This window comes from Hyla sarda, chromosome 12, assembly GCF_029499605.1.
Source record: "Hyla sarda isolate aHylSar1 chromosome 12, aHylSar1.hap1, whole genome shotgun sequence".
Classification (NCBI taxonomy): Eukaryota; Metazoa; Chordata; class Amphibia; order Anura; family Hylidae; genus Hyla; species Hyla sarda.
Window position 1 is genome coordinate 29,371,778 of NC_079200.1, and position 14,749 is coordinate 29,386,526.

Here is a 14,749-nt window from a genome sequence, read left to right on the forward strand (position 1 = left end):
GGAAATTCAGAAGTGTGAATGGGAGTGCGGAATCCCATAGAAGTCTATGGGTTTTAATTTGAGGTGGAATTCTGCAAGCAGAATTCCGCAAGCGGAAATTCAGAAGTGTGAATGCGGAATTCTGCTTGCAGAATTCTGCCTCAAATTAAAGCCCATAGACTTTTATGGGATCCGCACTCCCATTCTCACTTCTGAATTTCCGCAAGCGGAAATTCAGAAGTGTGAATGGGAGTGCGGAATCCCATAGAAGTCTATGGGCTTTAATTTGAGGAGGAATTCTGCAAGCGGAAATTCTGCCATGTGAATAGACCCTCATGGAGTAAAACACAGAGGTAAAAGTAAAGATGGACTTTGCATGTGTAGACAGTCGGTGAAGATATTCCATGAGCCCAGCCTATGTGCTGATCTCGTCGGCACACAAAAGTGAACCCCTGATATAAGGCAAATGATTCCCCGCAAACCGAAGCAGCATTGGGGGTGTTGGCAGTCATTAACATGCTGCAGATTAGTGTCACCAATATCTTTATACACAGATGATATACATGCTGCAGAAACAGAAAATGACAGTGACTGTCCCTACACGGTGCACTGAATAACAATGCAGAGGACCTCTGCATTGGTGCTAGATGTGCTTTTACAACTCTACGCTAAAAACGTCCAATACCCAGAGTGTGGTCCATTATAAAAGTATTGTCATAACTCATCTACACATAACCACAGAGGAAACCGGTAACCAGAGCGCCTTCCTGATACATATAGTGGGGCAAGGGATTACTACTACAGTCAGTTATTCAAAGGATTGGAAAGTATAGAGAACAAAAAAAAACAGGTGGGGTATTTAGGACTAATTAAAAAAAAAAAAGTGGGGGGATTCCAGTGACCTAAAAAATGAAAAAACACCACTTATCAATAACCCTCCTCTTATCTGCATAGACGGTGAAGTGCATAACCACCCAAAAAATAGAAAAATAAAATAAAAAAAATAAAAAAAATTTGTGCCCATCACCATATTAAGCACAAACAACCTCCACTAAAAGAAGTCACATGTCAGAGACTTTGTAATCTGGTAATTCCAATGCGTCCCGTGGTCTCCGTGCATGCGTCTTCTGCAGCCATGATGCATAATTTGTGTTGTTGAAGATTGCAATATGCGTTTGTCATGCTCCTAGTTCAAACTATTTGAGGTCCACAGCCCAAGTCCGAACTCCAGTGTCCTGACCCCGCAGCGGCCTGGATAGGGTTTGTACCAGGTCTCTTTGGGTAAGAGTTACAAAGTGCATAGTGTGGAGTACAAGACCTGGGAGTGCTGGGCAGTTCGTCATCACTAGCTGTCCTGGGAATTCTTACTCAATAGGTTATGTAATCCTATATAGTGTAACAACTGCCTTGTAGTGTTCTACATTGGGGAGTTTTTACTTACCCCCCGAAAACCCTCCTCCTACAAATGTAAATCTATTTTGTTTCTTATGGAATTAGCAAAATTAATTGTCTGACAAGTATAGAATGGAAGGGGAAGGATGGTAAGTTTCTTGATTAGACCCAGAAGTCTGAACCGTACAATGCCCCCTCCCGTGCAAGGTGTGGAGAGGGTGGTGTCGGTGGCAAGGATATGGAATGCATAGACAGGCGGGGGCACCCAGCTCCTTTTTGTTCACAAATGTTGTCATGCGGGGGCAACCCCACTCTGTAAGAGGCGGGCGGAGATAAGGAGGGCTGGGGCTGAAGAGTCCAGGCAGCAGAGGCTGGCAACATCGTCTCACCTCGGAATGGGCGGCAAAGGAGGAGCTCCACGGGTTCCTAAAAAGACAAAGGTATTCCTGTCAAAAACACACTTGATCATAACCCCTTCAGGATAAGATAAATTGATTGTCTTTGCACTTCAACAGCTAAAATGTTTTATTTTTTTCATTGCTGTGGTTCTATGAGGCCTGAATATTTTTTTTGTGTACTCTGTGTTGAGTAATTTACATACATTTTATTGCAAGGTATATAGAAAAAAAGTTTTTCTGTTTTTTGGGGTGTTTTTATACTGTTAATGTTTCACACTAAACAAGCTGTTTAAATGGTTTAGATTTTGACAGATGCAAGGATAGCCAATAGTTGAAATACATAAAATCTATTTTTATGTACAGTAAGCAAAATAAAATTAGTTTTTTTTTGTTTTTTAAATAAACGCTTTCTCCAAAGCCATTTCCCCCAGTGTCCAACGAGGGCATTAACCTGGCAGCATCAGTGCTTTATCCTATCCTGAACACACTCCAAAAGGAGACCTAAGAACTGGAGCTGTTTGTAATAATTCCATTTCTTAAGACATGAGCAGACAAGAAACCGCCAGCCGCACTCAACTGCAGCAAAGCCAAGACACATTGGGCCTATATATATTACTATTGCAAACCAGACATGTTTTGTCGGGTTGTGCGCCAGAAGTTCTGTCTGCGCCAGAATTGAAAAAACCAGACTAGCTCACCATTTTACTAATAAAACTCGAAAAAGGGGCATGGCCGCCGGAAAAAGGGGATGTGGTCACCGAAAAGGGGAGTGTTCACGATTTTTATTTATTTTTACAAAAACCCAACATATTTACAAAGGTTTCCACAGAAAATGTGGTTGATTTAAGCTGAGGAAAACCAGACAGATCAGAGCATGTGTAAAAAAAAGTAAAGAGTAGGGAAAGTGGAAAATGTAGGGATAGGGGATAAAATGTCTGATCGTGGGGGTCTCGCCGCTGGGGACGCCCAAAATCTCTGTAGTGGCACCCCTCCGTCATCACTACAGAGCAAACTGGCTCTGTGCGTGATGACGGGCAATACAGGGGACAGAGCATCGCAACATCACGCCCCGCCCCCTTAAGGACGCAGGGTTTTTCCATTTTTGCATTTCTGTTTTTTCCTCATCACCTTCTAAAAATCATAATGCTTTCCATTTTGCACCTTCAGCCCCATTTGAGGGCTTATTTTTTGCGCCACCATTTGTACTTTATAATGACATCAATCATTTCACCACAAAATTTACAACAAAACCAGAAAAAAAACTATTTGTGGGGCAAAACAAAAATAATAAATTTTTGTAAATTTTGAGGGCTTCCGATTCTATGCAGTGCACTTTTCTGTAAAAATGACACCTTATCTTTATTCTGTAGGTCCATACGGTTACAAGGATACATAATTTATATAGGTTTTATTTTATTTTACTACTTTAAAAAAATTTAAACTACATGCACCAAAATTAGTATGTGTAAAATTGTCATCTTTTGACCCCTATAACTTTTTCATTTTTCTGTATACGGGGATGTATGAAGGTAATTTTTTGCGCCATGATCTGAAGTTTTTATTGGTACCATTTTTGTTTTGGTGTGATTGATTGTTTTTCATAATTTTTTTTAGGGTATACAAAGTGACCAAAAATACGCACATTGACTGTGTGGTTTAATTAACATTATATTTTTATAGTTCGAACATGTATTCATGCGGCGATACCACATATGTTTATTTTTATTTACTTTTTTTGGGGAAAAGGGGGGGGTGATTCAAACTTTTATTAGGGAAGGGGTTAAATCACATTTATTAATTTTTTACACTTCTTTTGCAATGTTATAGCTCCCATAGGGGATTATAACATGCAATACCTTAATTGCATACACTGTTCAATGCTATGCCATAGCATTGCATTGATAAGCGTTATCGGTGCTCTGCTGCTCCAGCCTGGATCTCCGGCATGGAGCAGCAGAGCGATGATCGGACGGTGGGAGACAAGGTAAGAAGCCTCCCGCTGTTCCCTCAGCTATTCTAGACGCCGTGGTCAACTTTAATCGCGGCGTCTAAAGAGTCAATACCGGACATCAGCCCGATCGGCGATGTCTGGTATTTGCTGCGGGTCCTGGCTGCTGATAGCATGAAGCACGCCCAGCTCCTGAGTGCGCTTCACATAACGGGAGCTGGCCACAAGCGTCAATATACGCTCCTGGTTGTTAAGGGGTTAATACAAGTCTATGGGAGGGGACGTGAGGATTGCCACACCTCCTCCCATTGACTTGTATTGAGTGGGCAGGATGTGACATCATAGGTGGCGGAGCCGTGACGTCACAATGCTCCGTCCCCTGCACCGCCCCGTCATCACGCACAGAGCCAGTGTTCTCTGTAGTGATGCAGAGCTCGCGGGGGACCCCCGCGATCAGACATCTTAACCCCTATCCTTTGGAAATAGTTTTTATGGTGTAAATATAAAAAACCATAAAATTAAGTATATAAATGAGGTATCGCTAGAATCATACCAAGCGGCAGAATAAAATTACCATGTCACCGTTAAAAATAAATAAACTTGACAAAATGACTGCGTTCAAAATAATTTGTGACTATAAATGTGATAAACCATAAATAAGGTATATACATTAGGTATTGTCATAAAGGTACCAAACCGCAGAAGATAACATGTAATTTATACTGCATAGATAACAGTAAAAAACTTAAATAAAAACCAATGGCACTTACTTACCGTAAAATCTCTTTCTCGAAGGATCCATTGGGGGACAGACAGTGGGTGTATCTTGCTGTCTAGGAGGTGTGACACTATGGTGATAAAAGGATATACCCGCCTTCAGGCTCTGAGCTAGTCAGTTTAAGGTCCAGAGCAATAGGAGGAGACCAATAGGTCAAGGAAAAACCCCAAACTGTCCGAGAACCAGAAGAAAAAACATAACTGAACACACCCTCGGACAGAGAACCAAGCAAAAACCCAAAAAAGGGCGGGAGCTGTGTCCCCCAATGGATCCTTCGAGAAAGAGATTTTACGGTAAGTGTTAAAAAATCTCCTTTTCTCTATCGGCTCCATTGGGGGACACAGACAGTGGGACGCACCAAAGCCGTCCCTTGGGTGGGCAGATAAGTAATCAGGCAGACTGCTGATCCACTGCCGCCTGCAACACCTTATGCCCCAGGGTAGCATCAGCAGATGCGAAAGTATGAACCCGGTAAAACCTCGAGAAAGTGTGCAAAGACGACCAGGTAGCCGCCTTGCAAATCTGCGAGGACGAGGATCTATTCTGGAGAGCCAAGGATCTCCCAGAACGTGTGGAATGAGCCACAACCCTGAAAGGAGGAATCTTCCCCTTACAGCGATAGGCTTCCGAAGTGGCAGACCGAATCCACCTAGAAATGGTGGCCTTGGAAGCAGGTTGTCCCTTGCGACGACCTTCCGTAAGGACGAAAAAGGAATCACCACTGACGAAACGAAGAAGTGATGGAGAGGTAAGACCGAACAGCCCGAACCACGTCCAGCTTGGGCAGTAAGCGCTCCCTAGGATGAGAAGGAGCCGGGCAAAATGACGGGAGGACAATATCCTCATTGAGATGAAAGGCCGAGACCACCTTAGGTAAAAATGAAGGGTCTGGCCAGAAAACAACCTTGTCCTGGTGGATCACCAGAAACTGAGAACGGCAGGAAAGAGCTGCAAATTCAGACACCCTCCGGATGGAGGTGATAGCCACCAGAAACGCCACTTTCCAAGAAAGGAGGCGGAGACACTCCTCTCTAAGGGGCTCCAAGGGTGCACCCTGGAGGGCACTCAGAACTAAATTCAAGTCCCAAGGAGGAGAGGGAGACCGATAAGGAGGAACAGCGTGTGCCACTCCTTGCAGGAAGGTCCGGACATGAGAATTAGAAGCTAGGGGCTGCTGGAAAAGAACAGTAAGGGCCGAAACCTGACCCTTAAGGGAACTGAGAGACAACCCTAGTTCCAACCCTGACTGCAAGAAGGAGAGGAGACGGGGAACTGAGAAGGTCACTGGGGAGAAGTCCTGTGCTTCACACCAACGAAAATAGGACCTCCAAGTACGGTGGTAAATCCTTGCAGAGGAGGGCTTACGAGCCTTGAGCATGGTGCGAATGACTTGGGATGAGAACCCGCGGGCCCTCAAAACCGCGGTCTCAACCGCCACGCCGTCAAATGCAGCGACTGTAAATTGGGGTGGCAAAGAGGACCCTGGAGAGCAGGTCCGGACGGAGCGGAAGGCCCAGTGGAGCATCATCCAGGAGTCTGACTATGTCGGCGTACCACGACCTTCGGGGCCAATCTGGGGCTACCAGAATGGTGGGGACGCCCTCTGCCTTGAGCTTCCTCAGTACCCTGGGAAGAAGCAGAAGAGGAGGGAACAGATAGGGAAGGGCAAACCCCGTCCAAGGTATCACTAGGGCGTCCACGGCCAGAGCCTGAGGGTCCCGGGACTTGGACACAAAAGGAAGGATCTTCCGATTGTGAAGGGACGCGAAGAGGTCCACGTCCGGGATGCCCCAGAGGTCGCAGAGTTGGGCGAAGACCTTTGGATGTAGGGACCACTCGCCGGGGTCGGATGAGGACCGACTGAGGAAGTCTGCTTCCAGTTGAGCACCCCCGGGATGTGAATCGCCGAAATGGCTGGAACCTTGCTCTCCGCTCAGGAGAGAATCTTGGTCACCTCAGCCATGGCTGCCGAGCTGCGAGAGCCGCCCTGACGATTTATGTACGCCACGGCCGTGGCATTGTCCGACTGAACACGGACAGGACGGGACTGAAGAAGGGACTCCCAATGAAGAAGACAAAGAAGAATCACCCGTAATGCCAATATGTTTATCGGAAGAAGGGTCTCCTGGGGAGACCAGAGTCCCTGAACCGTCCAATCCCTGAACACGCCGCCCCAGCCAAACAGGCTGGCATCCGTTGTAACAACCTGCAAGTGAAGGGGAAGAAACGACCGCCCTTGGAGAAGAAGGGGGGAGCGTAGACAACAGAGCAGAGACTGACTGACCCTGAGAGGGAGAACAATCTGACGATCGAGGGACAGAGGAGACCTGTTCCACCGAGAGAGAATCGCCAGTTGAAGGGGGCGGTAATGAAACTGGAAAAGGTACTGCCTCCATAGTTGCCACCATCCGACCCAGGACTTCCATACAAGTGCGGATGGAGACTGATACCTGGGTCCGAAGGGAGCGGACGCCCGACCGGAGCGCCAGACGTTTGTCCGGCGGAAGACGAATTCGGGCAGAGGCCGTGTCGAAGTGAAGTCCCAGAAAGGTTAGAGACTGGGTAGGACGGAGGACAGACTTGTCCTGGTTGACCATCCACCCGAAGAGAGTCAGAGTGTGGAGAGTGACGTGCAGATTCTCCAGAGTCTGGGCCCTGGTCGGAGCCTTGATGAGAAGGTCGTCCAGATGGGGTATCACCGAGATTCCCCTCGACCGTAACAGGCCCATCACCAGTGCAAGGACCTTTGTAAAGACCCGAGGAGCTGTGGCTAGACCGAAGGGGAGGGCTACAAATTGAAAGTGCTCCTCCGGGACCGCAAAGCTGACGAACCGATGATGATGGCCCGGAAATATTGGCACATGGAGGTAGGCATCCTTGATGTCCACCGATGAAAGGAACTCCCCTTGTTCCAGGGACGCCACTACCCAACGGAGAGATTCCATTCAGAAGTGGCGGATGAGAAGATGATGGTTGAGACGCTTAAGGTCCAAAATTGGACGCACAGAACCGTCCTTCTTGGGGACCACAAAAAGATTTGAATAGAAACCCTGAAACCGTTCCCATGGAGGAACAGGAACAATAACCCGGGGGGCCTGGGAGCGAAAAAAAGCGATCCCTCGGAAGGGATGCAAATTCGATCCGGTAACCGTTGGACACCACATCCCTGACCCAAGAGTCTTGAAAGTGAGGTCCAAATGTCTCGAAAAAGTAAGAGACTACCTCCCACACGAGAAGAAACCGCGGGTGGGGGCTTCACTTCATGCAGAAGTGGGCTTGCGGTTGCCTAATTGGGCGGAAAGCGTCCGGACCGGTTGGAGTCCGACTTCCAAGACGACGGGCGAGCCCGGAACGAGGGATCCTTCTGGTCCCGCGAGGGTGCCTGCCCGGACCCCTTGTTGGAGCTGGAGGTCCGAAAGGAAAGGGATTTCCTTTGGGAAGTAGGGCGAGCCTTATTTTGAGGTAACAAGGAACTCTTACCTCCCGTTGCCTCGGAGATAATCTCATCAAGGCGTTTGCCAAAAAGACGGTCACCCGTAAAGGGAAGCTCAGTGAGAGATCTTTTGGAAGCGGCATCCGCATTCCAAGCCTTAAGCCACATAGAGCGGCGGAGGGCCGCTAGATGACCCACAGCATAGGCAGAACAATGGGCTGCCTGCATGGAAGCTGCGCACAGAAAGTCCCCGGCTTTAGAGCATTGGAGAGCTATCCTGAATGAGTAGAGGCAGTCCTGGAAGGTGGCGACTCTGACCGAGTACGCGGCTCTGGCGTGGCTGAGCGGCGACACCGAGAACGTCCTCTGGAGGAGCGACGTTTGTGCCCAGATGATGGGTGGGGGGGGGGCGGGACCCACGAGGGAAACGCTCACGTCAACCTGAAGACTCATTGGAAGAGTCAGACGAGGCACTCCTAGGACGCTTGTGAGAGCGTGAAGTATGTGGAGACGAGGAGCGAGCCCTTCCAGAGGTCCTGCACCGGGAAGACCCCTTCAAGGCGGACACCACTTCCCAGGAGGCCTCAGCCACCGAGTGGGAGACTTGGGTCAAGTCAGCCATATACTGGGTCAGGGAAGAAACCCAGGCTGGGGGAGCGGCTGGATCCACCGGGACCAAAGGGGCATCAGGGGGTACCAGGGGATCTGGGGGAGCAGTGAAGCAGGCAGGGCAAGTGGGCTCAGCAGAGCCAGACATCTTGGTATTACAGTGCTTACAGAGATAGTAAGTCACTGAAGTTCCAGGCCTCTGTTTAGAGGGAGGAACAGCTCTGGGTAGGGACATAATGTGTGAAAAGTCTGTGTCAGCTGCAGTGAGGAGACTCACTCTGTGCAGCTAGAGAGAGAAAAAAGCCAGCCAATAGGAAGAGAGGGGCGTGCCTGAAGCAAGGCACGAAGTAACTGACCCCTTCCTACTGTAAATCGCCCCCACGCCGCTGACTGGAGGCTGCTTCGCGCCTGAGCGCTCCCAGCCCTGTGGGCGGAGCTACAGACCGGCCGAAAAGAACTGTCATGGCGCCCGCTCCTTGTCCCGAGCGCAACTGTCGGCCGTTTGTGCGCTCGGGGGAATAGAGCGGGCGGCCAACACCGGCAGAGACTGCCGGAGGAAAGAAGTAAGCCGGCGCTGAAGCGCCCGGCTCATAGCAGCACCGCGGCTGACAGCCGCATATAAGGCAAAGTGAAGTGCTGGAATAAGGCGCTGTGGACGTAGTCACCCAAGCGCGCGCGCGCACACACACACACACACACACACACACACACACACACACACAAGTGAAGTGCCCCATATAGGAAGTCCCTTTAGGTGCCACTGCTCCCCCAAAAATAAAAGTGCAGCCCCTGAAAGCTAGCCCCAAAAACTGAAGGTGGGCCAAAACAGGGGGTCTCCAGCTGCTGCGAGTCCGTACCTATGGAGAGAAAAGCGGGAAGTACTTACCTCAGAAGAACTCACCTACTGGAGTCTTCAGTGAAGTCTTCAGTCAGCTTTATTTACCTGCATCACGCCTGGCTGCTATGTGCGAGCGAGGCCAGCAGGGAAATAGGGGGACCCGAACCCGTGAGGTACCACCCAAGCGCTGACCGTTGGCGAGGGGGGGGGGGGGTTAACAGCGCATATACGCAATGTCTGTGCCCCCTCACTCGCAATGGGGAAACGGGGAACCGCAGTCCCTGAGTCCCCACCTGAAAACAGAATAGAAAAGGAATAAAAAAACTAACACGTCCCTAACTAGGAAAACAAAAAAAATCAGAAGACCTGGTCTGGAGCAACCCAGACCATGTCCACCTCCTTCAGACACTAAGCTTAAACTGACTAGCTCAGAGCCTGAAGGCGGGTATATCCTGCTGGGAGGAGCTGACTTTTTTTTATCACCATAGTGTCACACCTCCTAGAGACAGCAGCATACACCAACAGTCTGTGTCCCCCAATGGAGCCGATAGAGAAACTGATTTTATTTGTAGCAAAAATGGAGAAAAAAAAAAAAAAAAAAGATCAGAGACTCAAGTGTACCCCAAAATGGTAACAATGAAAATATCAATTTGTCTCACAAAAATATTTTGGGACCCTAAGACCTCTATCCTTAAATCTTATCCCTTATCAAATGCATAGGGGATAAGATGTCTGATCGGACGATCTCTGTGCAGCCCCGGCATTCTGTGCTGGGCGGTGCACCCCGAGACAGACGTCCACGCCCCCTTGTGATGTCACATCACACCCCCTCCCATAGACATGAATGAAGGGGGCGTGGTGTGACATCACAAGGGGGCGTGGACATCATGTTGCAGTGGCAGTGCCCGGCACAGAATGCGCTCTAGGACTACATACAGGATATTTCCAAATACATTGGAATTAGGGGGAAAATTATGAGTTGCATTTCTCTATCCGCACCTGCTGTGTCGCGGAGAGAAAAAAAATTAGCAAAATGGCATATCTGCAAGAATTTTTTTTTAGATTTTTTTTTAATTCGACCTCTACTTTGCTTTAATTTTTGTGAAACACCCAAAAGGGTTAAACTTTTAAAATGTCATTTTGATTACTTTGAGGGGTGCAGTTTTATAATAGGGTGCTTCATAGGGGCTTCTAACATACAGGCCCCTGAAATCCATTTCAGAACTTAACTGGTTCCTAAAAAGATCTCTATTTGAAATTGTCTAAAAAAAATTTGAAAATTGCTGCCAAACTTCAAATAACGTCCTAAAAAAAAAAGTAACAACTGCGTAAGTTGTCCCAACTAGTGTAACATGAGTATCTTTCTTACAAGCAGAGAATCTGGAATTCAGAAAAATGCTAACTTTAAAAAAATGTTATGTTCAGAACGCGGGCTTCGGGCTTCTGTGTTTGTCTGGTCACGCCATGGCCTCGGTAAAAGTACACAGCCGCACGCCCTCCCCATCGACAGGAATAAAGGGGGGCATGGTGTGACATCACAAACACAGAAGCCCAAAGCCGGCGTTCTTAACATAAGTGTTCAGAACACTGGTGTGCCGTCCTGGAGATTCGGGGGCCCAGCGGACAATCAGACATCTTATCCCCTATCCTTTAGATAGGGGATAAGATGTCTGGGGTTGGGGAACCCTTTAAGGCCAAAAATGGCCTTGTAATGAAGGTGTAAAGGGAATAAAGGGCATGCAACTGTGTGGTTACTGCTCTTAAAAAAAAGTGAGCTGTCAGCTTGTGCTACACTAAAACAATGTATGAAACTCACTATTTAGCTGTCTTGCTCCAGACAGTGTAAGGGTGGGGGGTTCACACCACGATTTTGCTATACGGTTTCATAAAAAAAACGTATGCAACCATACAGAAAACCAAGCCCATAGACTTCCCATTCAAAACCGTATGCACCATAATGTATATGGTTGTCTCCGTTTTTCAAAAAAATACGTTTTTTTTACTTTCTTATTCTGGACAGAAAACAGTGGCCTACCACGGTTTTTTGTTGTGTTGAAAAACCTTATTTTAACCATATAGGGTTATTTTAACATAGGACTCTATGAGAACCGTACGTGTTTACGGTAAAGTTTGGGTTTGTTTATCCGGTTTTTTATCTTGCACATTCGCAGTATGAGCCGAAATAATTTTTTATAAAAAAAAAAAAAAAAAAGGGTGGAATATACAAAGAAAATATAGATTTTTCATGATAAAAAACGTATACAACCATATGTAACCGGACTACAAACTTTTAACAGTTTATGGTTTTAAACCGTATACGGTTGATTTGTGAATACGGTTTGATCCGTTTTTTTTTTTTTTTTTTTACAAAACCGGATTACAAAAAAAACGGATCAAAAAACTGTACAGCAAAATCGTGGTGTGAACCTACCCTAACTAATACAATGGACACACTATGTAGGGTGAGCGTCACACATCCAAAATTTGCTCCAGAACAAGTCTTACCTCTAAATGTTTTACTGGGATAAATTTTCTGGAAGGGTCTGTAGTCCTCTGGAGCAGGAAATTCATCCACCGAATGGAAGGAATATTTTGATTCAAAGTCATCTGCATTAAAAAATAAGTACAGTCACTGTTACATATACGTTACAAAGTGGATATAATTAAAGATGTAAAATTTGCAGAAATTTTTGTTTCAGGATTTTTTTTCATCTTAGGAAAGATTGAAAAAAAATGCAGAATGGAGTAGTTTTATAAATTTAGACTCATTTTAGCACTGGAAGTTGGTCTCACCATTTTACTGGAGGAAGAAAATAAAACCAATTTACTAGTCAGACAGACTCAGAGCACATTATCTGTGATGGGGGAGGAGCACATTATCTGTGATGGGGGAGGAGCACATTATCTGTGTTGGGGGAGGAGCACATTATCTGTGATGGGGGGGGGGAGCACATTATCTGTGATGGGGGGGGGAGCACATTATCTGTGATGGGGGGGGAGCACATTATCTGTGATGGGGGGGGAGCACATTATCTGTGATGGGGGGGAGCACATTATCTGTGATGGGGGGGGAGCACATTATCTGTGATGGGGGGGAGCACATTATCTGTGATGGGGGGGGAGCACATTATCTGTGATGGGGGGGAGCACATTATCTGTGATGGGGGGGAGCACATTATCTGTGATGGGGGGGAGCACATTATCTGTGATGGGGGGGAGCACATTATCTGTGATGGGGGGGGAGCACATTATCTGTGATGGGGGGGGGAGCACATTATCTGTGATGGGGGGGGGAGCACATTATCTGTGATGGGGGGGGAGCACATTATCTGTGATGGGGGGGAGCACATTATCTGTGATGGGGGGGGAGCACATTATCTGTGATGGGGGGGGAGCACATTATCTGTGATGGGGGGAGCACATTATCTGTGATGGGGGGGAGCACATTATCTGTGATGGGGGGGAGCACATTATCTGTGATGGGGGGGGGGAGCACATTATCTGTGATGGGGGAGCACATTATCTGTGATGGGGGAGCACATTATCTGTGATGGGGGAGCACATTATCTGTGATGGGGGGGGGAGCACATTATCTGTGATGGGGGGGGGAGCACATTATCTGTGATGGGGGGGGGGAGCACATTATCTGTGATGGGGGGGAGCACATTATCTGTGATGGGGGGGGAGCACATTATCTGTGATGGGGGGGGAGCACATTATCTGTGATGGGGGGGAGCACATTATCTGTGATGGGGGGGAGCACCTTATCTGTGATGGGGGGGAGCACCTTATCTGTGATGGGGGGGGAGCACCTTATCTGTGATGGGGGGGGAGCACCTTATCTGTGATGGGGGGGGAGCACCTTATCTGTGATGGGGGGGGGGAGCACATTATCTGTGATGGGGGGGAGCACCTTATCTGTGATGGGGGGAGGGAGCACATTATCTGTGATGGGGGGGAGCACATTATCTGTGATGGGGGGGAGCACATTATCTGTGATGGGGGGGAGCACATTATCTGTGATGGGGGGGAGCACATTATCTGTGATGGGGGGGAGCACATTATCTGTGATGGGGGGAGCACATTATCTGTGATGGGGGGAGCACATTATCTGTGATGGGGGGAGCACATTATCTGTGATGGGGGAGCACATTATCTGTGATGGGGGGAGCACATTATCTGTGATGGGGGGGAGCACATTATCTGTGATGGGGGGGAGCACATTATCTGTGATGGGGGGGAGCACATTATCTGCGATGGGGGGGAGAACATTATCTGCGATGGGGGGAGAACATTATCTGCGATGGGGGGGAGAACATTATCTGCGATGGGGGGGAGAACATTATCTGCGATGGGGGGGAGAACATTATCTGCGATGGGGGGGAGAACATTATCTGCGATGGGGGGGGGAGAACATTATCTGCGATGGCGGGGGAGAACATTATCTGCGATGGCGGGGGAGAACATTATCTGCGATGGCGGGGGAGAACATTATCTGCGATGGCGGGGGAGAACATTATCTGCGATGGGGGGGGAGAACATTATCTGCGATGGGGGGGAGAACATTATCTGCGATGGGGGGGGGAGAACATCATCTGCGATGGGGGGGGGAGAACATCATCTGCGATGGGGGGGGAGAACATCATCTGCGATGGGGGGGAGCACATTATCTGCGATGGGGGGGGAGCACATTATCTGCGATGGGGGGGGAGAACATCATCTGCGATGGGGGGGGAGAACATCATCTGCGATGGGGGGGGGGAGAACATCATCTGCGATGGGGGGGAGCACATTATCTGCGATGGGGGGGAGAACATTATCTGCGATGGGGGGGGGAGAACATTATCTGCGATGGCGGGGGAGAACATCATCTGCGATGGGGGGAGAACATAGTCTGCGATGGGGGGAGAACATCGTCTGCGATGGGGGGAGAACATCGTCTGCGATGGGGGGAGAACATCGTCTGCGATGGGGGGAGAAAATCGTCTGCGATGGGGGAGAACATCGTCTGCGATGGGGGAGAACATCGTCTGCGATGGGGGGAGAACATCGTCTGTGATGGGGGAGAACATCGTCTGTGATGGGGGGAGAACATCGTCTGTGATGGGGGGAGAACATCATCTGTGATGGGGGAGAACATCATCTGTGATGGGGGGAGAACATCATCTGTGATGGGGGGTGGTAGAACATTATCTGTGATTGGGGAAAAGAACGTTCTCTGTGATGGAAGAGGAGAACATTATCTGTGATGGGGGGGGAGAACATTATCTGTGATGCCAATTAAGGCCGATCTGAGAGGACAGAAAAAAAAATCAACTACTGTAATAGCAACAAGATGCAGGAGAAAGGTTTCAGTTTAGTTTGGTTGTGGCTT

At 48.3% G+C, this 14,749-nt stretch overlaps 1 protein-coding gene across 2 annotated transcripts in view; it reads right to left on the reverse strand.

The window, feature by feature from the left end:
* Nucleotides 1–239: 239 nt before the first annotated feature.
* The window catches only part of WIPF2 (WAS/WASL interacting protein family member 2), a 51,104-nt gene continuing 36,594 nt past the window's right edge, over nt 240–14,749 (reverse strand). For both annotated transcript variants that reach the window (XM_056548620.1, XM_056548619.1), the window contains exons 7-8: nt 11,881–11,982; nt 240–1,797 (exon numbers count right to left, since the gene is read on the reverse strand). In XM_056548620.1, coding sequence (XP_056404595.1) covers nt 1,757–1,797; nt 11,881–11,982 — 143 coding nt within the window. In that variant the 3' untranslated portion in view covers nt 240–1,756. The remainder of the gene's footprint in view (nt 1,798–11,880; nt 11,983–14,749) is intronic.